The sequence below is a fragment of the Anomalospiza imberbis genome, chromosome 2, assembly GCF_031753505.1.
Source record: "Anomalospiza imberbis isolate Cuckoo-Finch-1a 21T00152 chromosome 2, ASM3175350v1, whole genome shotgun sequence".
In the NCBI taxonomy this organism is placed as follows: domain Eukaryota; kingdom Metazoa; phylum Chordata; class Aves; order Passeriformes; family Viduidae; genus Anomalospiza; species Anomalospiza imberbis.
Genome location: NC_089682.1, coordinates 52,379,855 through 52,407,481, shown reverse-complemented (window position 1 = coordinate 52,407,481; position 27,627 = coordinate 52,379,855). Strand labels below are relative to the sequence as shown.

Here is a 27,627-nt window from a genome sequence, read left to right as displayed (position 1 = left end):
CTGTGACCTACAAAGACCAAGCACCAAATAATTCAGACCAACCTATTTGCTTCTTCATTTAATAAAAGTACCGGGCATGTTTCTTCTAAGTGCTTTTTTTTCTTTGTAACATCACTATTGTACTCTCTTTTCACTTCCCATGAAAATTTTTCCATTGTTTGTAGCAGACTTGAGTGGCTTTTCCATTTTTTCCTCATGTAGTTGACTGCAAAATATTTTAAACTGTTACATCCATAATGAAAATGTATGGTGCTGTACAACATGACCCATATTAGCCCAGGAGTTATTCTGATATTCTGTGGCAAGTAATTCCTCAAATTCAGCCATGAATGCGTCATCTCTAACAGCTCTCTGCTTCAGTCTGCATTGGACTCAATGCAGAACTTGCTGTGGTGTGTGGGGCAGAAAGGAAGTTCTCTGCCAGAGGCTTTTGATAGTAACCTGTCTCCTAATGACTCCTGAGTTTTGGAGACATGGCTGTTTGTCCTTACACTTCTACAGGTCCGGGAAGCTTGGATTTTGGACTGGCTTCTGTATCAGCTGTGTTCCAGTGAACTACAGTGCTGCATTTCCCCCACCCGTGTACAGGGTTTTAAAATTGACCCTTTATGGCTGCATAATATATGAGTTTCCAGTTGAAAGCCCCCAGATTATCAAAGGATCAATTGGGAGTTGGAAGTGGAACACACAGGCCTTCAAAGTTATATCCAGTCTACTGTTCTAACAGATAGCTATAATCTACAGGCTTTGATCTAAAACTAATCAGCCTGCATTTCAGAAATAATTTGGATTTATGTTTTTTTCTAGCTAATTCTGTTTCATTCCAACATAGATACTAGTTAATGGAGTCTACTTTCCCAGATTAGTTATAATGGCCGAAGTAATAAAAAGAAAGTGGTTGCTGCTGTTTGTCACATTTCTGTGCCTTTGTTCCTTCCATGCTCAGGAAGGAACAAATCTGTTTTATTCTCTCCTTCTGGATAGTTTCTGAAATACTTATATAACCTTAGTGCTCTCACATACTGAGGAAGCACTCTGAACAGCAGCTTCACAAGAGTGCAGTTTTTAAAGTTTTTAATTTACAGAAGATTTTCTGTAAACAACTTGGCAAGACTTTAGGAGAACTTTTCATGCACATATATTTTATTAATTCCTCCACAATACACTGCAGGCCAGAAGCTGAAAGAAGGAAATAGGTAAGATAAAGGAAAGTGTGAGAAATCCTACTTTTTACAGCTTATGTCTTCCATCTTAGAAAAAATATTGGAAGTGTTGATGTTTTTTCTACATTTAACCTTTCCTTACATTTTCTAGTAGAGTGGGGAGATGGAAAGAGAAAATGTGGAGGAAGACTAAGAAAGAAAATATAGAAGTAAAAAGTCAGGGAATAAAATTTTATCTTGTTCCCAAAGGCTGAAAATATTCCATGACAATAAAACAAGGTGAGTTCTTTTGAGAACAAAACTGAAACCCTGAGAAAACATGGAGTACTTAAGTCAAAATTTTGCAGTCTCTTTTTCTGTTCCAGTTTTTGGAAGAGACATCTAGGTTGCCTGACTGTGCATTTTTTTTAAGAAAAGGGCTGAATTGATGAGACTTGTTCTAATCCGCAGGAAACAGCACTTGAGCTCCAGTGGCACAACTCTAAGGATTGTTGTTTTGGAAAACAGCAGGGCCGCCCATAAGATCCTGTGAGCAGCCTGGATCTGTGGGAGCTGTTGCCTCTAGGCAACCAAGAGCACACCAAGAACACCAAGGTTTTGTTCTTTCCGACTGGTCAGAGGGTGCACAGCACCTTCCTTGCTCACAGCCCATATCCCTTTATTACCTGCTCCTGGGCCACATGCCAGTGGGACAGAGGCGCTGCTAAGTGAGAGGGAACCCCTGGCAACGTGTTTATCAGTCGTTGTTCCGGCTCATTTCACTCTAACCACGCTCTTTGAAAAGAACAGCCGTCCCTTGCCTGTGACTGAGGTGGATGCCAGTATTAGCAGGAACTGATTCTTTGTATGCAGAGTTTTACTGCAAGCTAAAGGGTGGTGAAATGGCAATATCATTTTTTTTTTCCCTAATAAATCTTACAGGTTTTCTACAGAAGAGAACGTGGAGAACAATAGGAAGGGAATTTTGCTAGACCCAGAAAATAGCCAGAAAGCAGCAAACCACTGATGCCTGATGATCAAGACCAAAATATTTAGCCGTGTTTTACAGACAGCTGAGTAATCTTACAGCCCAAATCGTCTTTGTAGCTAGGTTTACTAAGGCAGGATTATGGTAATTACAGTAATAAAATAGTAATAAATATATACTAGTAATAGATAGTAGTAAAATTCTGCACTACAAGAAATCTGTTCTGGGGTTGAGAACTTGTTCTTTCCCACCCAACTCGGTATATCCAGATGCCTAGGAGGCGGGATATGCAATTGCACAGGTGGGAGGCCTGACCCCTGGTGTGGATTCTCTCTGGCATCAGCCAGTTTGAAGAACAAACTGTAGGTATAAAGTAGGAAGCCCTAGGAGTGGTAGCAATGTCGGGGAGATCAAAGGAGGGGAGCAAAGGGAAAGGCAAATCAAGCAGATTAAAAGGAATTGATTGAACAGAAAAACAGCAAATAATTCGGAGGATTGGCAAAGCTCTAGGAACAGTAGACTGGGCAAAACTTTAGATAATGACTTCGAATGTAATAGTTTTATTTGCCGCACTTATCTAATAATTCTTCTGGTTTATTAAACAGCAGAAGTGATTCAAGCTTTTATCGCGCGAAAGGGAAGAAAGCGACAGGGGTCAGCGGCCGAACGCGTCCGGGCCAGGAAAGCCCCGCCAAGCCCGGCAGAGCCGGCAGGATCTCTGCGGGAGCAGGGTTCAGAGGACGGCTCGCACCTGCCCCGGAGGCACGGGCGAGGCGGGGCGCTGGGGGCGAGCGGCCCGCGGGGACAGCGGCCCCGCCCCGCCCCGGCCGCGTGCGCGCTGCTGGCCCCGCCCACGGGGCGGTCTGCCCAATCCGAGCGCTGTGTGCTGCCCGCCCCGCGCGCGCCGGCCAATCAGCGTGGGGCGCAGCGCCGCGGGCCGGGGCCGGCTCTCGGAGGTGACCGGGACGCGCCCGCCACCGGCGCCTCCGGCCCCCGGCCCGGCCCGGCCCGGCATGGCGGACTCGCACGGGGGGCGGCCGGCGCGGCGCTCCGCCCGGGCTGCCAGCGGCAGCGCCTGCTGCTGGGCGCTGCCCACTGCGCTGCTCTGCGCCTACGGCTTCTTCTGCAGCGTGCGGCCGTCGGAGCCCTTCCTCACCCGGTACCTGCTGGGGCCGCACAAGAACCTCTCCGAGACCCAGGTACCGCGTCCCTCCTTCCCCCCGCCCCCCTCGCGGGGTGTGTGTCTGTGCTTTGTTCGCAGTACGGGAGTGCTGGCGGTTACCGCCGTCTTCTCCCTCCCGCAGGTGTTCAACGAGATTTACCCGGTGTGGACTTACTCCTACCTGGCGCTGCTCTTCCCCGTGTTCCTGGCCACGGACTACCTGCGGTACAAGCCTGTGGTCCTGCTGCAGGGCCTGAGCCTCATCGTCACCTGGTTCCTGCTGCTGTACGCCCAGGGGCTGCGGGCCATCCAGCTCCTTGAGTTCTTCTACGGGATGGGGACTGCCACCGACATTGCCTATTATTCCTACATCTACAGTGTCGTCGATATCAACCTGTACCAGAAGGTCACCAGTTACTGCCGAAGTGCCACCCTGGTAGGCTACACAGTGGGCTCGGTGTCTGGGCAGGTCCTTGTGTCAGTGGCGGGATGGTCCCTCTTCAGCTTGAACGTTGTCTCCTTAACCAGCATATCCATTGCCTTTGCCACGGCGTGGTTCCTGCCCATGCCACAAAAAAGCCTTTTCTTTCACCACCTCTCAAGTCAGCGGCTTAGCTGTGAAATGAAGGTCATGGACTGCAAAAATGGAGCGGCTGTCCAAGATCATCCCGATGTGCAGAGGGCAACTGGCTGGGAGGATGAGACAAAAGTTCCCTTAAATGGGGAGGGTCATTCAGCAGAGAAACAGGTGAGTTGTGCCCTGAGTTTACACGAGTAGAAGATGCCATACTGATGTGGTTTTCACATGTGCATATATGTATGTGGCAGTAGAGATGTAATATCTAACAGCAAACAAGTATCCCTTTATGTATCCCTCTTCCTTATTTATGGCACAGGGAGAATTATTACTGGCATCCTTTTGCTGTTTGAGCATGGTAGGCTGCTCCTTAGTTTTTCTGAAATTGCTCTTCATGTCTCACCAAGGCTGCAGTTTCAATGTTCTGGGCATCAGATTGCCATCCAATGGTACAAAGCAAGGGACGTTCTGGGACACTAAACCTTGAGCATATGTCCAAACTGTGTGTGCTTCTGGATGCACCCAGTGACTTGCAGAAAAGAGACAATTCTTCGTGTACTCAGATTTTGACATTGTTACTCCAACTGTTGTACGAGTTGTGCTGCGATATGCTGTGTAGTAACTGGGGTTTATCGCATGATCCTGGAAGGAAGCTGCTCTAGGAAGGAAACTGCAGTAGTTCTTGAGGGCACTTGGAAGCAGACATTGATTAGTAATAGAAGGGCAGAATGTGGATAAATTGCAAGAAGCACCTGTGCATGATATCAGCTTAATGCAGCCCCTGAGAATGCCAAGGTAGTGCCCTGACTTGTGGCTTTTGTGGGCTGCATAACTTGGCAAAGTCGTTTGTATGGAAACAAGTGCAGGGACCCTTGCTTGGTGGAGGGGTGTGCTGGGTCCCACCGTGGGTGAGCAGCCTCCAGTTTTGGGGCCCACTGTGAGTGTGTGGGCAGGGACCTGCTGGCTTCATTGCTCCCGGAAATGCAAATATGTGGAGATTCCTGGTAGGGGGATTCGAGGCCCTGGGGAAAGGCCAGCCTTGCTCTTCAGACAGAAGGAGGCCATGCTGGTTCTGAGGACAAAGCCAGACGGTAAGCGCAGCTGCTGGATTAGTCAGCAGTGGGTATTTCTTAGCAAGTAAGCCACAGTTAGCTGGCTTGGGGAGGCAGCATCCAGGGCTGCTTTCTGCTTCTCCAGCTACAGCTGGGAATTAAAGGTATTAACATTCCAAGGACTTAATTCTGCCCCATCCAGCATGATCTCGTGTGACCAAGGATATTTTTACCCAAGCTATGCTTGCGTATTGAAGGGTATTTGTTAAAACAAATTCTGTGCCATAAACATATAACTTATCCATCCTTTTGGTTACCTTACTCCTCTCCTGTGAGAGTACATGTAGTACCAAAGTAGTGAAGAAAAGTTTAGAAATGGAGGGAGTACACCTGCCTAACTCCCCTGAGGTCACTTACACCAGGTTCTGAAGGCTGAGAAGCACTGGAGCATGATAATTGTCCTTCTTGCTGAGGTAACAGTGACCATATTTCACAAACGTGGATGGCTGTAAGAATAACTGTACTGAAGAGGCTCTGGCAGGGCAGGGCAGGTGGGCCTTTCTGCCTTACCAGACACTTGCTTGGGGCTGAGCAGCCAAATCAGTTTTTACATTGTGTGTGACCGTTCCCTTCTCTTGTTTTCCTGTGCCTAAACTTGAGCTTCATGTGAAATTGTCTGTGTGGGAGTTATGTGTAAAGTCACATTGCCACAAGCTCACTTCTTCCCAAGTTGTTCTGTTGAGTTTTGGAGGAATGGTATTGATATAAAATTTCCATAGCCAAACCGAATTTTATTTCTATATCCTTTATTTTAAAGAAAGCAAGCAAGCAACACTGGGTGGCCCAGGAGTCACCACTCCACTCACGGCACACAGTGCTACAAATTCAGCAGAGTATATACACTGTTTTTAAGCCTACAAAGCATTTTCGAGTGTGCTTGTGTTAGTCTGAATCAGCAAATATCAATAAGCTGGGATCAGCAATTTCATAATCTTTCCAGGTGGTCATTGTCCTTCTTGTGGTCATCTGGAGGGAGGCCTTACACTGGTGTCTGCTACATGATTTTGTCAAGTGCATCAAGCTTTTTATTATACATAAGCATTTAGTCACTTTATGGCGATATCCCTTAGCTTTACCACAGCTTCTTCTATTTTATTCTAAGCATCTGTCGTCTTGCTACCTCATCTCTTTATTCTACTATACTTCTATTTCAATGCTTTATTTGGCTATTCGATCAGAAAGTTTCAAAACCATTCTTTGTAGTTATCCCAGGGAACACATCCACTTTTGACACAACAGATACAAGCATTTGCTCATTCCATCGCCAATTGACACGAATCACAAAAACATTTTTCACAGTATCCACGTGCAGAGCAAGAGTTATGCCACTGGCAAGGCACCAGTGGGACTGTGTGGTGTTTAATAAAGATGCTTAGAAGTCAGTGACAAGTGAAGGGTGGAAGAAAGGAAGTTCAGAACAGGTTTCAGGCTGTGGTCTTTTGGGGTTTTAGTAGAAACCTTTTGAAATTAGTTTTATTGCTCATGGAAAATAGTCTTTCCCAGGAACACTCTGCATGATTCCCCCAGGGAAAGGGCATAATGCCAAGAGCTCAAAGTTGCTGCTGCTGTCTGGAAACTGCTCTGAAATTGGGCATGTGACAGCACAATGTGCAATAGCTCAATCCTGTGACAGTGTTGTATGTTTCAGGGGAAATCCAAGGTCACAGGGGCCTGAGGTGATGGGTGGGCCTTGGGGCTCTGACCAGTCTCACATTAAGTAACTGTTCCTCCTACTCAGACTAGAAGGGTCTTGCCCTACAGAGTCTACACTATGTCTGTACATGTGTGGATGCAGCAAGTAGTGTAACGAGAAACTTTTGTCTACAAAGTAAAGACCTGCTCTTTTCCTCTGCTGCTGTTGACATAAAGTGGTAAAGAACAGGACTGTAATAGTCTGTATGTAAAAAGCAATTGTGATTCCTGTCATCCCCTGTTGCTAGAATTGATCTATTTTCAATTATTTTTAAGGATCTGCCCCCTTTCATGCTCTTTTTAGAGAGATTCGGACTGGAAAGCTTCATTTTTTATCTTCTGCCATTTATCAGGGCACTTGTATGTACCTGCCATTTGCAACATCAGTGTCTGATGGAAGTAGCTTCTGTTTCCCTTTAGATCCCCACCTGACATCTCTCACCTTCTTAAAGCCCTGGTGAGCTTTAACAGGGGTAGAGTGTGTGGTAATGAAATTGCTTCTTTGAATATTTATAAACTCTCAATGCCTGTCCTAAAGAAAATCAACTTATTTGGGGACAGATATAGTTCTCTGTGCTACAAAATTTGGTTGAATTTGAATCAGGACTTACAAGTGTCAGCCATACATTTTGCTTTTATGATGTAAATGGCTGGCTTCTGATCCTGTCTTGTCAAAGTGGATATTGTGTCCTGTTCTCCGGTGTTTCTTCTCTGGTACCCTTCAGTTGCTCACATAACATGTGGCAGTCCCTGCTGTCTGCTGGGGAGAGCCAGAGATGGAGAGGTGCTTGGGACTGAACTCTTCCTCTGCGTGTAAGGGTACGGCCCTGTTTGGCACAGACTGTGGGATGGGAAAGCTTTTTATTCATTGCTCTGTGGGAGTTTGTATCCAAGAGTGGTATTGTCACTTACCAGTGATCACACCACCTGAAAGGGGCAATTTTGTGGAGCAGTGTGAAGTGTTCATAAACAAAGACTTAATATTTCTCCCCACTTCCTTCTCCACTCTACGCAGAAGCAGAAAGTAGACATCGTAAAGGTGCTCAAAGATCTCTGGCGGGACTTCCTGCAGTGCTACTCCTCCAGGACCATGCTCTGCTGGTCCGTGTGGTGGGCACTGTCCACCTGTGGCTACTTTCAGGTCATCAACTACGCTCAGGGCCTGTGGGAAATGGTGCTGCCTTCTCACAGCGCAGACATCTACAATGGTGCTGTGGAGGCAGCCTCGACGCTTCTGGGTAAGCTTCCTGCTTAGCTCCTTGTCTGCTGTGAGGAATGTCTTGTTTCCCTCAAGGTCACTAGAGCATGATTTGGAAGTGCCATGCATTCCCCCAAGCATGCAGGAGAGGTAAACCCTGGCATTTGGGGTGAGTCTTCCCTGATATGCACAGGTAGGGTGCTCAGTGTGATTTAGTCACTGAAGCAGCCCTGATTCTTGTAATCCAGTATGTAGGTGTTTAGAGGAACCTCCCAAGGCAATCTTCATTCTGAAATACTTGGCACAAGGCTCCAGGCATGTGGCTGACTGTGTGCTCTTGGCTGTCACCATGACAGTGGGTTTATGTTTGTTTTAGCCACTCAGAGTCAGACATGGGGTCCTGTGCATTTGGTTTTCCTCCAGGAGCCTATGAAGGTTTCCTGTACACACCCAGCATGCAGTGAGCCATGGTTAGTCATTTCGGTACTGTTAGGAGCAGAAGCTCTTAAGATGAAAGAAGTTGGTTGACTTGAAAGGGACAGGAAGGTCAGTCAACACAAGCATTTGTTTATGAAGTTAATACTGTTTCATTACCAGAACTAGGACATTACCTTTTTAAAATAGCTAACATACCCTTACAGAGGTTTTCTAGATGTTGCTGCAGCATGTCCCTTTTCTTTGATGGAGTCATTGTTCTATCATCTGCTGTGGACATCACCTGCTTTGGGGCAAAAGAAACCAAGGTACACAAACAAATTATTAGTGCTTCCTTGGGTGTGCTCAGCCCCTTCTTGAAGTTCAATAGGAAGCTGTGGCTGGTTTATAGTTCTAAAAGCTGGTCCACAACCCATTGTTAGTTGGGTTTGAAACTGTTGGCATCTCGATTTTGTCTATTCAGTCCTTGTGCTAAACCTACCCTTAAATAGCTTGCTGTCATACACTGTTTCTCTACTCTAGCATGAGCCTGTGGCTCTTACTACTTGTTTGGATTGGCTTCCTTTACCATCCTGCCTTTGTCCCAGAAGGAGAAGAACTGGTATCAAGGAAAAGAAGACCCATAATGTGGCCTAATAGCAGCACAATTAAAAAAAAAAAACACAGGGGGTAAGGGTATTCCTCAAACCTTATAATGAACACCTTTGATAACAAGGTCCTTTTTAAAAAGACCTGTGAACAATGGACCTATACTCTTGTAAGACTGAAGTTTTTAGTTTCCCATTTTGATTCTTTTTCCTCAAGTATCATGTTTATAAATAGTTGAATCATTTTGGGTGATGTTTTTTCAGGCAAATTAGCCTGAACTGCTCATAAGACAGAATCCTTCCAGTTGATAGAAATTAATTGCTTGAAGGAAGCAAAGTTTAATGAATTAATAGTCACAACTAAAAGCTTGAAGTGTGTGACAGGACTGGAAGTCCTAACACCTGTTAAGAATGAGCATGCATGACTTCCTAGGTGCTAGTGCAAATGCTCCAACTTCTGATTTCCAGTTTGAATTTATTAATGAGCTATTTATTTATCTCTGATGTCATGCCAAGGTTGTATTTTAGACAGTTTAGCCTGGTTTTTCTAGTTGTTCTTTGGTAAAGTTCAGCTCTTTGTTCTCCTCCTTAAGAGCCCATCTTTGCACCAAACCTGGCTTGAGTTGCATTCCTTTTGAAGGTGGATATTCTGAATTGCGCTCAACTTTATTCAGTGAGGCTTCAGACTTACAAAAGAACATGCTGTTCACTCTTCTCCCTGTATTAGAAATACCTCTCCTGCTGCATCCCAGATCTGATTTGCCATTTTCATTGCTCTTAGTCATTCTGTGCTCAGTTAGGAGCAACGTTTGGCAACATTTGCATAAGGTGCTGCTGCCATCCCTGCCCTGCAGAAGGGTTTAAGTTGGCATGGTGACTCACATAGCTGTCTGCTCCCTGTCCTGGGAAAGAGAATTAGTATTCCTTCTAGGGAGATCAGCTGTTAGGTTGCATCCCTGCATCTTCTTCAGAGTGTGGCAATCCTTTATCAGGTTGGGTTGTGAAACCACTGATCAGCTGAATGTGTCTCATTGAAGGACAGAGGCTGACTATCTTAATTAGGTGTAGGGCTGATAAAACCTTGGCACACAGGGAGAGTACAATTTTGTAAATTGCCACGAGATCCTCATGTCCGTTCTCAGATTTCAGAATTGCTGAGACAGTAGGAAGAATGCTCTAGGACTGAGCTTCTTTTTGCATTTCAGAGTTTTGCTACTGGCGGAGCCAGACTTCCAAAGAACAAGATATTAGTAGCACTTTAGTGGGGGAGAATAAATCCTTTCCCTTAGCATAGTGCCCTTCTTCACCAGTCTGCAAGATTGATGTGAGGTCTGACAGGACTGCAGGCTTGTGCAAACTGGTGGTACATGAAGAGTCTTGGTGTGCTTGAAGGTTTTCTAAGACAGCATGCCAGCTAAGGGTTACAAAGAGCTCAGATACTGCACTGTAGCACTCTTGTGCAGTGGTCTACTGCTGAACACAATTCTGTTTCAGAGATGTCCTGTAAACCTCCCTTTGTCAGTATGCTGTTTGTATGGTTTGCTGTGTACAGTCATTATGCTGTTGATTGCTCTTTGGCTTGTGTGAAGAACAAGGCCTCCTTGAAATGGGAATTTTCTATTAATGTAATCTGTATTTAGACTTCTCAGTAGCTGGAAGTATGATAGTGCATGAAACACACCTTGTCTGCTCATTGAATTGCATGAAATACCACATGCTTTCCCATCCTATGATTTGTCTTTTATCCCCATTCCCCCTTCATATAATCCAGCCAGAGTTACAAACCTGTCTGGGTTGTAAAGGACTGTTCTTGCACAATCAATAATGCATTATTATAAGCTGTGATTAGGCTGCATCCCAGGAGATGTGGATTTGGACTACTTGTCTTACTTAATCTTACAACCCAGTGTGCAGATGACAGTAAATGTAGGTTTTTCTGCTTCCTGGGAGAGAGCTCTAACAGCTGTGCATTAAAGTGAGTCGTGCCTTTCTTCCTCCTACCCTTTGTTAAAGCACCACTAAATAATTAGGTGAGTGCTTTTTAGAACCAGGGTTTGCATTTCTCAACAGAAATTGCCCAAGTATTGACAGCACTGCCACAGTCAAGCACAGAGGAGTGAGTGGCAGTGGTCTGAGGCCTGGGGCTGTAGTGCTTCTGGAGCCAGACAGGAGGCTTTAGAGGCAGTCAGCATTGACCTATGTATTTTTTTCCTGTTTCTGTAAAAGTAAATGGGAGTTGACAGCAGTGCTCCAAGTGAGGGAGGGGCCAGGAAGGAGAGCTGCTGAGGTGTTCCCATTTGTGTCCTCCACTTCATTCATGTTTGGCTGTTAGGGGCTGTAGGGCACCCAGTGCACCATCTCCAAATGGCTCCAGCTGTAATTACTAAGATTTATGCTTTCCTTCCCTCACAGGAGCTGTTGCAGTCGTTGTTGTGGGTCACATAAAAACATCCTGGGCAATGTGGGGTGAAGTGGCACTTGCCCTGTTCTCCTTCCTTATTGCTGCTGCTGTGTATGTCATGGACACTGTTCATAACATGTGGGTGTGCTATGCATCCTATGTCATCTTCAGAATCATCTACATGATGCTAATCACAATAGCAACGTGAGTATGTCTGTAATGTAAACTGCTCTCAAGGTTACAGCAGGTGTGAAAGCAGTACCTCTCCTGTCTAACAAGTCTGTTGCAAGGGTTTGTGTTGTGATTCAGGTTGGAAACTGAGGCATGGAGATACATTTGGCTGGCAGTGTGCCCAGGCCTTAAAAGTCTTGTGACACTGAAGTGACTACTTCTAAATATTAGTGAAGTGTTAACAGATGAGGAAAGGACAATGCTTTGCCTGGACTGAAGCATCAACTTCCCCTAACCTGTAGGAAAACTACTTCAATGTTATTTGTCGCTTTGGGGTGGAAAGCATGGATTTGAACCACAAAATCACTCCAAGACAGCTCAAGCACAAGGAGAGGGGTGATGCTGAATCTGGCCACTGCAAAGGGAGTTTTGGTTAGAAGGATGCAAAATGTTATGGACCACACAGCAACAGACTGAAGCTTTGAGATTGCCAACTGCTCTCTGGGGTCATTGCATCTTCTCCACATGACGAGACCCTTTACATCAGACAGCAGGGCTGCTTCAGTAACATGGAAACCCACAGAGCTCTCTTAGTGGTGGGTTGGGTTGTTTGTTTGTTTGTAAAAAAGGGGTTGCATGTGTCTATGGGTCTCTTCTAGCTTCTAAGTTAGTCCATCCATGATCCTATTTAGAAAAGGACACTATCTGTGCAAGGTAATTTAGCTGTGGAAAATATGAAACCAGTCAATGTAACTCCTCAGGTTGCATAGTTGTTCTGTCCAGAAACGTTCCTGCCATTCATGCATTCCTCTGCTTTTTCCCTTATGTGTCTGGCCATCCCTTTCTTTCCAGGTTCCAGATTGCTACAAATCTCAGTGTGGAGCGGTATGCCCTGGTATTTGGGGTCAATACTTTCATTGCCTTAGCACTTCAGACCCTGCTCACTGTGATTGTTGTGGATGCCAGTGGGCTTGGTTTGGACATCTTCACCCAGGTATGCTAGATGCTCTTTTATTGATGGGCAGTGGGAAGGGAGGAAGATAAACCAAGCTGTAAAGCTTCTCAGCTACTTGTTTCTGGGTCAAGGATTTGACAGAGAAATAACCACTGAATCCTCATATTTTAGAAGTGGAGGGGAACTAATTTATTTTATTAACATTTCTATAAATTTGGTAACTGCTTGGTTTAACCACTTGTTTTTATTTTCTCTTCCTCTTCTCTGCAGTTCATGATTTACGCCTCTTACTTTGCGGCCATCTCACTGGTGTTCTTGGTCAGTGGCATCTGCAGTATTGTAGAAGCTTACAGAAGACAAGAGCAGGTGCAAAGCAGATCTCCTGAAAGCCAGTAGTGCACTAAGCAAAGACTCTTGGTGACTACATATGAAGATATAGGTCTGTTTTTAATCTCCGCCTTTTCTTCCCAAGGCAATCACCTTAATGGTATATGATCCATATTTATACTATATTAGTAGCACATTTTAGAAGGTAAATATATTAGCTCTTACGTAAGTAAGAACAAATATCTTCTTTCTAAAATGCCTTTTGTTCTTCTGTTGCATGTATGGGATGTGCAGCAAAGAACAGTAAGTTTTCTCAAAGAATGAGAACCTTGGGAGGTTTTAGTCTAACCCTAACATATCTGCAGACAGTTTTGTGAGTGTCTGGTCAACTGCTGCTCTCTGTCATGAGGTGCTGCTACAGGCCAGAAATGAGGGCACACTAACAGACCTCTCTGTGGAGACCCCCAGGCCTGGGATAGGAGGTGACCTGAGGAGTGTGCTGTGCAGTGTGGCTCTTGCTGAAGCTGCCCTGTGATGCTGGATGCTCTCTTTTGAGGACTGGTACACTTACGTTTCTGCATACGCACATGCTTCCTTGAGGAGCTTGTACTGTTTCTCCTGTTCTGTCCGTCATCCCTCCTGCCAGAGGTTTACCTTAGCTGATCATGGTGCTTCCCCAAAAACATAACTGTGTCCTAGGGCAATTTGTGGCACTGGTGGATGGGCTATCAGCAGCACTACTTATTCCACAAAGGCCTGTGCCCAGGAAGGACTGTAACTGGAGGGGAAACTTAGAGGGAGTTGAAATAGGCAAAATGCTAATCCATGGGACCCTTGGATAACTTTGCCTTTGTCCCTTAGGGCTGCAGGTTCCTGTGATTACAGGAGTCATTGCATCACAGCCCACGGGCTGGACTGTTTCAGGGAGTGGTGTATGTTAGTATAGCACTGAGAAGGAAGGTAACTCACAGGATTTTAAGCTATTCTTTGTGCCCTTAGAGAATTGTGGTGTGGTGATTAAATTGACACCTTCAATTATGGTAGTTAGCAGAATGACTGCCTGAGGTTTTGCAAAATGATGATTTATGGTCTGTCATTCACTGTTATTTTAAAATGCCTTTATGCTTCTGGTGGGTCTCTGTCCACTAGTTCTACCTCTTCTTTCCACATGAGCAGAGCAATGAATGTTTAGAGTGGGCAATTTTTTTTTTTTTTTTTTTTTTTTTTTTTTTTTTTTTGTCCAGCTTAAGCAATTTGGGACTTACCTCATATCAGTTTTTTAAAATAATGTATTTTTTCCAAATTGCTTCAACACTGAGGAGGAGTTGCACAGAGTTGTCCTGGGCTTGGGCACCTGGATACTCAGGCACTATGACCAGTACAGCAACAAACGCCTATGGAGTGTGCCTGTTTCTGTGCAGGTTGTGGTGAGTTTAAGTGTACAGGAGAGCTGGCAAGGGAGAAGGTGCAATGCAGCCTTTCCCTCCGTGCCTTCTCTCTGTGTGTTTGTCAGAGCTCCATTCTTCTTTCAGCTGAAGAAGCAGCTTTGATTCATCACTTGCTTTTAGTACCATGGAGATTTCACAGTTTTGGGGTTGGGAAGGTGTTTTTCCCCTGGCTAGGACATTTCCCATCACGTTCTGTGAGCCTCAGCCTTTGCTACACAAGTTGTGTGATTAATGTGTTTGGCATGTGCTGCCTGGGACCCAGGAAGCCCTTCCAGGCCAGCTGCTCAGGGCAGCCCACTCCCCAAAAAATTTTCTTTCTGCATGCTGCCTCTTGAAATAGCCCCCTGAAGAGGGGCTCAGCTGCACTGGCATTTACACATGTAAACTAACTGCCTTATCCTGAAATGGAAACTTGAAGCCACCCATGTATATATTCCTTTCTCTATGTTTTTTTTTTTTTTTTTTTTTTTTTTAATCTGAAGCCATGAAATGCTAGCTGATGAGCTGTCCTGGGACAGGGATAGTCTGTCCTTTGAGTTCCTTGGTCTGATGGCAGTTGGAGTAAGGCAGGAGGAATGGGTGCACAGCACTCCTGTCAAGTGACCAAAAGGAGCAGCTCAATTTTAATCATACTTTTCATACAGAGATCAAATCTTTGATGGGGAACAGTTATTTTAAAAGCAAGTCACAAATTAACTAATGACTTACAGCAATAGCAGTGATTTTTGTACCAAAGTAATGAAACTGTGGCAACTACAATAGAAAGGCTTGTTACGCTGTGTATGTCTTCAGGCCCACAAGGTATGGAAGCCACACCTGGATGTCATTCATGTTCTGAGATCTGCTGTTGCTGTGGTGATGAGGTGACTGTAGAGCCTGATTGAAGCTGTATGCGGAGTTAACAGGGATGCCTAGGAAAACCTGTAACCATGTGGACATTGTTGGTTTCTAATTAAACAGCTATTTTTGTTAAATAAAAATACTCTGAGCTATCCTGTGTGGACAATGTTTTTTTTCTATTTTGATTCCCTGCTGATCCATCGCACTACTGCTGCAGGTTGTTCTGAGCATCTTTGTAACAAAGAGAAAAACAATTTAGAACAAAACATGCAAAAATAAGCAAGGCTTAAAGAAGCTAATAGTTTCTGGCTGGCTCGTGTAGGTTTGCATAACTCTGGTGCAAGTGTCTTGTCTTGGGGATTCTTAACTACTGAGCAGTGCATAAGCACCACTCTAATTCCAGTGCAGACTGGTCTGCAGAGGGAGATCATCACTTACCAGTGCAGGGTAGCCCTGGTCAGGATGCTCCGGTCTAACTGGGGGTGACAGTAAGGGAAAGCAGATGTAGGGTTGCCATGCAGGAGGACCTCTCTACTTACATTGACCTAATTACAAAATTGAGGCCTTAAAGGAGAAATGCTGTAAGCTCCCCATCCTGGCATACCCTGCCTTGGAAGATGCCTGTGCTGTGTTTCTAGAAGACATGGCTTGTACCTCGTAGTACAGGCTAGGCTGGAGGGCACAGTGGTTTGTGTGGGTAGTAGCCCAACAAGCCCTGTGCACAGCACCAAAAACCAAGAGAAAAGGGGTGTTTTGGGGAGGAAAGGGGGAGGGGAGGCTTACTTACACGTGCTTCCTTTAGGGCTTTATTGCTGAAGGATAGGACTGTTGGCGTGTCAGGTCTGCTCTGAATTTCATTCGTCTGCCTTCCCTGGGTGAATACAGGAGTCAGCTGTGGAGGGATGAGTTTCTTGACAGAGTGGAGGATTAAAATCTCTGCTTGCATATGTCAGGAATATAAGGAGTAGGTCATACAGGTATGGCATTACCCTTAACGTGGGTTCAAGTGTATCTCATCTGGTGCTGGTGAAAGGCTGCTCTCTCTTGCAAGTGAAGCAAGTCCACATGAACTGTGGCAGTCCTTGCTCCTCCCATTGCATCCTGCCACATCGTGGACAGCTGAGAGAGCTGAGAGAGGCACACGGATGCTGTGAAGGAGCGGAATTTCTGCGCTGGAGATAGAGCACGCAGTGCCGTTTGGCAGAGATGAGATAAACACTACACGTGGCTGTCTGCCTGGGATGCTGGGGCTGTTTCTTTGTTCCAGTTGATGCTGGGGGCTGCTGGAGGTGAGTGTTTCAACTGAATCTCTGTCCTGCACTGGGCTTGCTGTGATGCTGGTAGGATGAGGTGTAGTTCCTGGGATCACTGCTACAGTGAGGGACTGGGTGCTGGGCTTTTTCTATCCAAAAAGCAAGGAGTAGTAAGAGCTGCCAGAGGCTGCTGTTTCAGGAGCAGCATTCACTGCTGTCCCCCTGGGCTAGCAGTGGCTGTGAGAGTCTGCCAAGGCAAGGCAGGGTTACACTAAACCCCTGGTGTGGCTGTGTGCCTGTGTGACAGAGCCGGCTGCTCTGGCAGTGCTCTCAGGGAAAGGGAAGGGCTCTGTGTGGAAGCGGTTGTGTTTTCTTCTCTATCGGTGTGATCATGGCCAAGTCCTGGGAAGGAAAGAGGGACTTTGGCTACGGAAGGGGCAGGAGACTGGATGCTCTGAACCCTGTTCCCAGTGGCTTTTGACAGTGTCGGCTGTTTCCTGCACTCCATAAAAAAGGTGTTAAGGTGTTTGCTTAACATTGCTCTGGAGGTGTTATGCAGCCTTTCTCTGTGAAACACACTCACTGTACGCGAATCTGTTCCCTGAACACAGTGTCTGATGTATTAGTGACATAGAAAACAGCAGCCAACATGCTGGGGTCTGTCCTTGGAGCCCTGCACTGCTTTACTGCTGTTTTTGTTGCATTTTTCATAACCATGCTCTGCAGCTTCCTCACACACGGGAACAACTGAAAACCTACATTTAATGACATGTGGGTTAATGAATGCATAAATGAATTTTGATTGATCTTAAATCATTAAGTTATTATTATCCAACATTACATCTTGAAATCCCAACAATGGCGTCTAATCCTTGTCTTTATCATGCTGATTTGTAATTAGTCACATAAAGCATCTCTTGTGAATGAAAAGGATAGCACTGGGTTTGAAGATGAAGGATAGTCTTAAAAGCAGAGCAGAAAGCCTTGGTATTGTACCCAGTTCTCTGTATTTTAGTCTACTATGAACTTGTCAAAATGAAATGTGGAAAATCAGAAAATCAGCATGTTGCCTTCAAGGGTGGGATAACTGCATGCCCTGGATGAGGTCACTGGTTGAAGTTTCGCCAGGTACAGCAGGAACCATTGCCAAGCAGGTAACTGAGCATTATCTCTGGTAAGTGTAAGGGAGCCCTTCTAGTCCACTAGAACCAATGTCAAAACCTGGTTTTCTTTTTCACTGCATGATGTAAAATGAGCAGAGACCCTGAGGTCATGGAGTCCAGCCTCCTCCTGTGGCATGTGGCCTATGATGACAGATGTCTTCAGAGAACTCATGAACCCCACCTTGGAGAGGTTCAGCTTTTCTGTCCCATGTGACTGAGTGAAAAGGTGACCCTACTTGAGTTACTCTGAGAGTTATCAAAGCTCTGGCTTCATGGCAGTTTTCTGCCTGTATTTTCTTTCATTAGCATTAACTCTTTAGTACAGGGGAGGTGCTGCCCTCTGAGGTGTGTGGCCTTGTAGGCAGTAATGCTTTGCTTTGCCAGGCCGCTGTATCCAGAACTTGGGGCCATGACAGTGTGATGGGCACCATGTCAGTGCTGCCACTGAAGAGAACTCCCTCCCTTGCTCTCTCCCTCTTTCCCCCCAGAGGGATCCATGCTATTGCAGCCCCGGCTGGTAGGAGGGCTGAGGAGGGTCGTTCCCCAAAATTCGGTGCTGGGAAGCATCTTGTGATGCTGAATGAACTTTATCACCCTGAATAGCTGCTGACAGCTGCTTGCCCTTGCAGTGAGCTCTGTGTGTGCTCTGTGGGGAGTCTGGGGGTCACACAGCTCTTTGGGGTCCTGCTGGCCTCAAGGGCACAGCATCCACTACCTGTGGGGTGTTTCATCCTCCCTAGAGGAGACTGCAACCTGTCCAACCTGTCACCTCCCTCCAGCTCCACTGAGGAGTCTGATCCTTCTCCCTCTGCCAGCCCCCCCGGTTCCGCAGGTAAACCAGGGTGGGGTTTTTGGCTTTTTTTTTCTTTTTGTTTTTTTTTTTTTTTCTTCTTTCTTTCATTTCCTAGTTCAAGGAGCAGTGTGTAGTTAACACACAGAGGTGTGTCTCTGGAGATTCAGTGCTGCCTTCATTAGTGGTGAGACACTGGAACAGTTTGTCCAGAGAAGTTGTGGATGTCCCATCCCTGGAGCTGTTGAAGGCCAGGTTGGATGGGGCTCTGACCAGCCGGGTCTCGTGGAAGTTGTCCCTGCCCATGGCAAGGGCGTTGGAGCTTCCAGATCCTGTTCCAACCCAAACAATTCTCTGATTCTGTGATTAACAAAAGCCCAAATCCCGACACTGCTGTCTCTTGGGCTGATCCGATTGCTCACTGCCAGCCAGAGCGTGATGAATAATACAACACGCAAACCGAGGCTGCTCCCTGAGGAGTGCACAATTTAACAGCATCAAAGAAGGGCTTTCGGCTGGACAGGGCGAGCCGCCTCCGCACTCCTGCCCCTCTCCCCTCAGCGTGTGTGTACCCCCGCTCCCCTCAGCGCTCTGCTTCCCGACAGTTTCCAGGCCTTAGGTGGAGTTGTGCCACACGGAAAAGGGGGCAGGGAGGGGGGCCCGGCGCGGAGGCCGGTCCCCATGGCAACAGGGCGGCGCGGCCCGGCCTGCTCGCGGGTGCCGGGGGCCCGGCGGGAGGCGGCGTTTGTCCCTCGGGAGCCGCCGTAGCGCCGAGCGGCCCCGCCGCTGCCACAGCAACCGCAACGCCCGGCGGCGGCAGCTCCTCGTCCCCGGCCGGGAGCGGCGGCACCGGCGTGTCCCAGGGGAGCAGGGAATGCTGGTGAGGACGTTCCCTAGCGCCCCGCGGGGGGTTGGGGTTCGCGGGTCTGTGTATGTGTGTGTGTTTTAGTGCAGAAGGACAAAGCAACAGAAATCCGTCGCTCTGTCCCGCCTTTTGTTGTGGCTGTGCCCCAGTGTAAGCGCGTTACTGTTGTTACTCAGCTGCGCAAAACAAATGGTCACAGCGCACCCCCCCACAGACACACCCCACGTAGAACAGAAGCAGGTGAAAACGAAGACTTGAGATTTTCTGAATACTTTCGGTCCTTCTTAGTGCTGAATCACTTCACTTCATAATACCCGAAATAGAATAGGAGCTGATTCAGGATTCTCTGGTGCCCCCAAGGCACCAGAAGGACATGGCATAAGAAGGACATGGAACTGCTGGAGCAAGTCCAGAGTAGGCCACGAGGCTGATAAGAGGACGGGAGCACCTCCCCTATGGAGACAGGCTGGGAATGCTGGGGCTGTTCAGCCTGGAGAAGAGGAGGTTGTGTGGAAACTTCATTACAACCTTCCAGTATCTGAAGGGACCCATAGGGAAGCTGGAGAGGGACTCCTTGTCAGGAACTGCAGTGACAGGACAAGGGGAAATGAGTGGAGACTGAAAGAGGGGAAGTTAGGTTACATAAAAGGAAGAAATTCTTTACTGTGAGGGTGTTGAGATGCTGGAAGAGATTGCCCAGGGAGATGGTGATGCCCCATTCCTGGAAAGTGTTCAAGGCCAGGCTGGATGGGACTTTGAGCAACCTGGTCTAGTGGGAGGTGTTCCTGCCCATGGCAGGGGGATTTGGGAATAGATGATGTTAAGGTCCATTCCAACTCCTTAACATTCTGTGATTCTATGAAACAAGCCATTGAATTGGAAGTTCTCTCTTCAGCCATGGCTACTTTATCTTAAAACAGGAGAAGTTGATTTTTATGCTGCTCCCCATTATTACACTTGACCTAAATGAATTAAACAGCATGTTCAATGTGTTTATATTGAGTGCCACAGACTGATGTGAACATATTTTTTTAAAGGCACAATTAATCTGTGCAGCTTCTGTATCTGCTTATCATAATAATGAAATCACAGAGAAATAGTTCTTTTGTGCTGAATATACACTACAGCAAAGTGATCTCCATTAAGATCCCGGGTATGTCATCACCCAAACCAAGGATATTTGTTAAGGAAGGGGCATTTCCCAGGAAAAATCATTACGTGTCATATGAGGTGGTGCAGGAAAAACATGATGGAAATATAGTGTGGAAAGCTAAGGCAGCACTCTGAACGAGCTCTTAAAATTTAAATTCTGAGAAATATAGTGTGAATGAGTGATTCCAGTGGCAAGTGGTAGCTAAAAAGAAGTGAAAAACCTGACAGATTTTCTTGAACAACAGATGGATCAGAGAAAACAAAGAGCTTTTAAAATTTTCTGTACAAACAATTTTGCAGCAAAGAATGCCCAGCTTTATTGCCACTCTAAAACAAATCTTGACTAAGCTTTGAGGCTTAAAAGAACATCACTCTTTACAAGCATGAAATACTGAGTTCTAAGGAGCAGAGCTGGTGTTCCTGAGAATAAATAACTGAGAATTCAGAGATGCTCATCAGAACTCAAAACAAAAGCTTGGAAGAATTTAAGCAACATGTGCTGCATGAAAGGGTTTTTACAAAACGCACAGACGGATTTGAAAGTCCAGGTGCAACCCTTGTTGATTCTCTGGTTCTGTGATTCTTGTTTGGAAGGGCAGGATGGTCACACAGCAAGAGCTGTCTTGCTGTTCTAGGGCCATCCTGAGTCAGAGCTCTCTTACACCCCATATTGCCTTGCCACATCATGTCATAGAATGTTAAGGGGTTGGAATGGACCTCATCTAATTGTGACCTTCCTACCATGGGCAGGGACACCTTCCACTAGACCAGGTTGCTCAAAGCACCATCCAGCCTGGTCTTGAAGACTTTCAGGAATTGTGGGGCAGCCACAATCTCTCTGGGAAAGCTTTTCCAGTACCACCGAAACAGCAAAGAATCTTATCCTAATATCTACCCTAAAATTCCCCTCTTTCAATTTGTACCCATTTACTCCTTGTCCTGTCACAACGATCATGATCTTTGGTATATTGAAAATGACACTGATTAATCCTCCTAGAGACACATAGAAGTGGCACCTTCCAGCCTACAGCAGATGGTACAAAAAGAAGAGGAACTTTTGAATAATTGATGTTTTCTTCTTCTGTGCTGCTTTTGTAAAAAGTAATAAATTATTGAAGGAATGATGAGGGGCTAAAGCTATAAACAGAACAGAATCAGCTCTCTAGGCTCGTGAGTGTGTCCACATCTTTAAACTTTTGCGTCTTTGATGCCTTGTACTGAGAGAGATGAGCTGAGGGGCAGCAGGCAGTTAGCCTGGAGCACCAAGCACTGGCATTTAAGCAGTCCTCCAGGAGCTGGTGGCACCTGTGTGCTATGCAGTACAAAGATTTTTTAAAAGATTCAGTCCTCATAGTGGCTCATCTTCAGTTTTGTCATGAAAATTATTATATCTAGCCTGATTAACAGGTTAACGAGTGTTTAAACTGCATTTAAACCAGTTAAGATATAAACAAGGCAAGATACCAGCAAGAAGTTCATAGCACTTCTAGCTAACATGAAATAGTAGTTTCTTTGTCCAAGCACAAGGCTAACTGTTAAAAGAGCATGAGTTCTATTTTAAGCTCTGTCAGAGACATTAAATCCCCTTGATTTGCTTTAACTCAAATCTTCTCCGAGTAGCCCGAGTTGGAAAGGCCAAACCATTTATGTTTATGAGCCATTGGTGATCCTTAGTCCTGAGGATGACACAGTCCAGTGGCCGTGTTGAACATGCTTGTATTACTACTGCTCACAAGTCTGATGTGGGTCTCACTCGAGTTTGAAAATGTTTTATTCCCTCTCCTTTTTGTAGTATTACTCTAACACATCACCAAAATGAGTGAAAAGGAAGCTCAAGGAGATCTTGATCAAAAGGAAGAACAAGCAGATGTGGGTGATTCAACAGAAAATGCAGAATATGAGGATGATTTTGAAAAAGACACGGAATACCTAACTGATGAAGAAGTAAAACAAAACCTTGGTGAAAAAGAGGTATTTGTTATATTAAATGCTAGTTGTGTTATTTAGAAGACAAAATTGAGTAATATTTGGAATCATAGGCACAAATTCAGTATTGCTTGAAATATGTGGGTGCATTCACTGAATTTTGACAAGGAAGGTTATTTGGAATTATAGTGAAAAATGTTTCAGCTAACTGGTTAGTCTGGTTATAATATCTGTCAAGCAGAAAATTCAGTGTTCATTGAAAATGTTACTTTTTTTCAAAAGTACTTCTGGGTTCCTTTAAGTGTTTGTATAACACTCATTGCAGTTTTATGCTGTCACTAATCACTTCACTGGTTAGTTAAACTTTGTGTGAATGTGAACATGAAGAAAATGAAGAGACTTGTTAGTGCCAAAAAAGCTGTTAGTTATGACATGCACTATGTGACAAGATGGTTTAGAATGAAGATAGTTTGTACTGCTCTTCTCTCTCACTGTTTCTTTTCTCTTTCTTTGATAACGGTTCTTTTGTTGAGAGAAGAGACTAGTTTCTTCTAATTTTTTTTAGAATCCTGAAGAAAAGGAAGAGGATGTTGAAGCAAAAATTCTTAAAATTGCAGACAGCTTTCAGGAAGACAATAAAGAAATTAAAGAAAATCTAGATCAGCTTTCAGAGGCAGATGTAAATGTGAAAGTGATATACTCTAATGAAAATTATTTGCAATCCGGGGCAGATATTGAACAGGAGGACCATGAATCTGACACTGAGAGAGAAAGCTCTGTCGAGGAATCCAAGCTGGAAAATGAGCAGGAACTGGATGAGGGAGAGGATGAAGAAATAAAGCGTTACATCTTGGAAAAGATTGAAGAAGCCAACAAAGAGCTGGAAAATCAGGCTCCTGTGGATAAAAACAGAGAACGGAAATTAAAATTTGAGGATGAGGTGGGTCTTCAAGCTCCTCCTCCAGAAGATGCTGAAGTTGGTAAAACTGACCTTGCAAGAGGAGACGATGTTTCAGATGGGCTGTCTCAGCTGAGTATTTCTGACGACAAGGGACAGAAAAGCACATCACTTTCAGAATGTGTTGGCTCAGATCAGGAGAAGACAGATGGTAAAATTCTAGTTGAAAAAGATGGAAAGTTTGAACTCTTAAGTATACATGATATCGAAAGCCACGGCATTTTGGCCCCAGTAAGTGTTTCTTTTTCTGATATTGAAACTCAGCAGACTACAGAACTCTTCAGTTCTTTTCCCACTGCCTCTCAAGAAAAAGAAATGCCTCCATCTGACTCTAAGCAGCAGCCAGATTCTGCTTTGAATGGTGCAAAAGATGTGGGAAAACAGAAGACTGAGTGTGCAAACATACGTGTGAAAAGCTCCACTTACAGTCTTACTCCCAGACAAAAAGAATTAAGAAGGCAGATAGAACTAAGGAAAGAAAGACTGAAGAGAGAGGTAAATATATAGAGAAAAGTAAATCACAGCGACCATCCTATTCCTCTGCTCCACAAAGACCATGTGCTCAGGGTACTTACACCATTCTTCTTTGATAAAAGAGGCAGCGATAATATTTGTACTAGTAATAATAACAACAACAACAATAATAATAACATTAATTCTCTGGGGTTTGTAGAGAATCTCTCAAAGCTCCTTTCCCAGAGTGGCATAGGACCATGCCTTGCTCAGAGGAGAAATGAAGCATTTATTTAATATATCCTTCATAAATGGGCCTTCTTCTGTTATAGTTTTCTTACTGCTTTTGTTTCTTGACTCTCTCTCTGTCTAGGTTCTCTTACAGTCCCACAGTTTATGGAATGTAGCACATGGTGTCACATCTGCACATACTGTACTGCAGTGCAGGAAGTTTACATTAACCACAGTAAGGCTGAGGCACGTTTGGGTACTCAAGATGTATGGATTGGGCAATTATCATATGGGAGAGTGTTCAGTCATAATATAACATTTACATAGCAGAGAGACTGTAAGAACCCTTTTAATTCTTTCTCAGCTCCTTACACAGAAAAAAAAATTAATAGAGAGTCAGCCTCTGATAGCTGTAATGAGGACTTCAGGAATCTTTACCAGAGAGTTAAGAAATGGTGATGTTTTTTATTTCTTTTTTTCATTATGATGATACAATTACAAAAAGGTAACTTGCTATGTATGTGTTGTTCTATAAAAGGAGCATGAAGCACCTGCCATTTTTCTGTGCCATGATGTTCTAATTAAGCTGGCTAAGTAGCTTCCAAGGTTACTTTCTATCTGTGGAAAGAGCTCTAGCCTGCTTTATTTGAAAAGGTTGCTGAGGCTCAGATTAGTAATGAGAGGTATGAAATCTGATGAGCAATTGAGGTGTTTTCTTTGTGCACACAAGACTAGATCTCTTGAAACCATGCTCTGTGTATTTAATGTAAAAGGTAGGGTAGTGAGGGGAAGGAAGGTTATTTTCCTAACAGTGTGTGCTAAATTTCTTCCTTGTTGGCAGACTTATGGAAAAGTAAGGATGTGTTACTTCTTCATTCTGGAATGGAATTCTTCCATTCTGTGATGGATTTCACAGGCATTAAACATTTCTTGACATTACTAGAATCTATCTGCTTCATTTTGGTGGAGCTTCTTTCATTCCAGTAAATTAGAAATGGTAATTTGGAGGATATAAGGAAGTTGTGTGTAGGTAGGAGGAACATCATCTATTTGCAAGATTAGAGTTCTCAAAGTATTGAAATGAGTAGGGATTATAGCTTTTGTGACAAAGAGAGTAAATTTTGATAAGAAGTGTCCTAATCAGCTTTCTGAAGCATTAATTGAAACTTTTTCTCCTCCTTGTAGATACTTACCATTAGCTAAAATGTAATTAATAAAGAAAAGAAACTTTTCTCAATTTTGTAAATATCAGTTCATTTTGTACACTTGAAAAAACCTGAAGCTATTAATACTCCTTAAGTAAATACATTGCAATTTCATTTCCAAAAAAGGTCCTTATTTATAAGGTACTGCCTGCAATCCATGTGTTGTTAAATATCCTTTAGGGTTCAGTGGTCCATCAAGCCTCAGAGCTGCATTTATTTCTAAAATGTATCCATATAAAGTGATTCTAAGCTAACCAGAGATACTGGACCGACTTAATTTTGAGTTTTTGCCTGAAGCTAATTAAATGTCTGTGAGCCGAGAGGAAATAGAAGTAATCACAAAAAGGATTAGACTGAAAGTGTCTGAATATATCACAAACAGAAGTGCTCCGAGCAATTTCTTCCTAAATGTTGTATCAGCTGAGATGCAGTCTTTGAGTATTCTTGTTTCATCTGTATTTTAGTGTGTCTCTCATGCAATTCAAATGGCTTATTTATTGCCTGCAACAGTCTTTGCAGATTAAGATAATTCTCTTAAAAACTAAGTTTATTCAGTTTTCCTTCCACTTAAGGAAGAAGAAAAGAAAAGGGAAGTAGAAGAAATGAGGAGAAGACAGAATGAAATAGTTTTTAAAGCTTGGTTACAGAAGAAGAAAGAACAGGTACAACAAGAAAAGCGAATTCGTCGTGCAAAGCAGCTGGAAGAGCTGAGCATTAAAGTAAGGTCTCCTTAATGTGGAACTGGGATCTATAGTGCTCTTGTTAAATAGAAAAACCAAATTCTAAACCTGCCTTCTTAGCTAAGTGTATGAAAATTTACAGCAATGGGAAATGTTCTTGTTACATTGTTTTTGGTGAAGAGGTAGACTTGCAGGTTTATGATTGATCTGCTTAGCAGAGTGGCTTGCAATGAAGAAGCAGCACACATGAACTTAACTATAAAATCACAGGGGATATAGTCATGCTCCCATATACCAGGAGAAAGCCTTGACTGAGCCCTGAGTGAACAAGCAGCCAGAAGACTCTTTGGAGTGTGTTCCTTACCATCGGAACTTCTTAGTAAGCAGTTAATGCACGCGACCTCATCAAAACCTGGAGATTCAGATGCTGTTCTAAAATTCTTCTGCCTTAAAGTGATGGGCTTGAAAAGCTAAATTCAGTATTTTTTTAAGCATAGTGCTTTGAATGCTTGCTCGTGTATATATTCTATGCCAGATTAGCATATGCTCTAGTGTGTTTATAAAGCATGTTTCAGGGAGGGCAGATGCCAGCAGAATGCAAAAAAAAACTATTATACTGTGATTATTCTAAAGGTTATTTACTGATAACCCTTGTCTTTTTTATTAATTAGGAGGTGCACAGGGATCCAGAAGAAGCCTACAGGTTATGGCTTAAAAAAAAGCACCAACAATATGTGAGAGAAAGACGGATAGAAGTCTTGAGACGCCAAACTGAGGAAGTGGCCTTTTTTACAAGTGCAGAGGATTGTGACAGAGCTTTTAGAGAGTGAGTAGGGTCATTCCTAAGGGACCACATTTGAAACTTTTGTAGTCTATCATCTCAAAACTGTAGCTATCTTATGGTACATCTTTGCTACTGAAGTCCTCATTGTTTTGGAGGGTTTTTTTTCACATGAATATGCCCTTTTAAACTTACACCCTAACAAAAATACATCAGTTCCTTGATGCTGTTTGTTCACTTCTGTGAAATTATTTGTCAGAACCTGAGCTGAAAAGAGTGAATTACTTTTGCTAAAAAGGGATCTTCTCCTCAAACCCTTGTTGCCTGTTCTGGAGCAACCGTGGGTTGATTCAGTCCATGAAATGAATATAAAGCTAATCCAATTTAACAAAAGAGGAGGGTGTAAAGGTGGGTCCAAAAGCAGGGGAATTGGGGTGGGACAGCAGTGCTTCCTGTGTTTGGGTATGGCAGGCTTTTAGACTGTCTCAGCCATGACACCCAACTTCAAGACATGGTGGGCTCCAGTTAAGTGGGGGACAAGTCTGCTTTGAATGGATAATGTAAAACTTGAAATTACAACTGCCTGTAATTTCTGGTCCTCTTTCTCTCTCCACAGCTGGCTGAGAAGGAAGAGAGAAGAGAAACAAGCAGCAGAGCTAGCTGCTAAAGAGAGAGACAGGCAGCTTAGATTAGAAGCCAGAAGAGCAAGAAAAATGCAGAACATCCACTATATTTAATTCCAAGCCCAAATCCTGTTGGTTTTCACATCATTACAGTTGAAAATTTGATGTAGCCACAGAGTTCTTGGTGACAATCTTAATTTTTATGGCTTTAGTTTTTGTCCTTTACAGCTACTTTTTGTGGTGTTTTTAAAGCTTTCAGGCAAGTTTAACAATTATCTTCAGTGACAATGATTTTACTATCTATTTATTTGTAATTTAGTTGAAAAGCCTGCTTTAATGCATAACTCAGGGATCTTCCTGGTTTAACCAAATCTAAATGAGTTCAAGATCTATATATGAGGGTGGCAAAATACACATTCCCTTCTTTAAAAGGCACTTCATACTCAGCTCCATCATGGATTCCTGGATGCAGGCTACTGTGTAAAATGTTGAATTTTTGGTGGATTAATATT

The 27,627-nt window shown here is 44.2% G+C and overlaps 1 protein-coding gene across 7 annotated transcripts; it reads left to right on the top strand.

The window, feature by feature from the left end:
- Nucleotides 1-3,108: 3,108 nt before the first annotated feature.
- Nucleotides 3,109-27,284, top strand: SLC19A2 (solute carrier family 19 member 2). 7 transcript variants are annotated; one of them, XM_068181024.1, is made up of 7 exons: nt 3,109-3,329; nt 3,435-4,040; nt 7,689-7,911; nt 11,306-11,498; nt 12,318-12,459; nt 12,691-12,859; nt 22,051-22,230. In XM_068181024.1, exons 1-6 carry the CDS (start codon nt 3,144-3,146, stop codon nt 12,814-12,816), a joined length of 1,476 nt encoding a protein of 491 aa, XP_068037125.1. In that variant the 5' UTR covers nt 3,109-3,143; the 3' UTR covers nt 12,817-12,859; nt 22,051-22,230. The 7 variants fall into 7 exon arrangements, with proteins under 7 accessions (XP_068037125.1, XP_068037123.1, XP_068037124.1 ...); XM_068181022.1 differs by having other exon boundaries at nt 7,680-7,911; XM_068181023.1 differs by lacking the exon at nt 22,051-22,230 and adding an exon at nt 14,988-15,185 and having other exon boundaries at nt 7,680-7,911.
- The last annotated feature ends 343 nt before the right edge of the window (nt 27,285-27,627 follow it).

Coding starts and splice junctions, on each gene's coding strand:
- SLC19A2 (XM_068181020.1), top strand. CDS start 22,074: ATGAGTGAAAAGGAAGCTCAAGGAGATCTTGATCAAAAGGAAGAACAA. Junction 22,230..22,749: donor AAAACCTTGGTGAAAAAGAG/GTATTTGTTATA, acceptor AATTTTTTTTAG/AATCCTGAAGAAAAGGAAGA. Junction 26,538..27,108: donor TGTGACAGAGCTTTTAGAGA/GTGAGTAGGGTC, acceptor CTCTCTCCACAG/CTGGCTGAGAAGGAAGAGAG.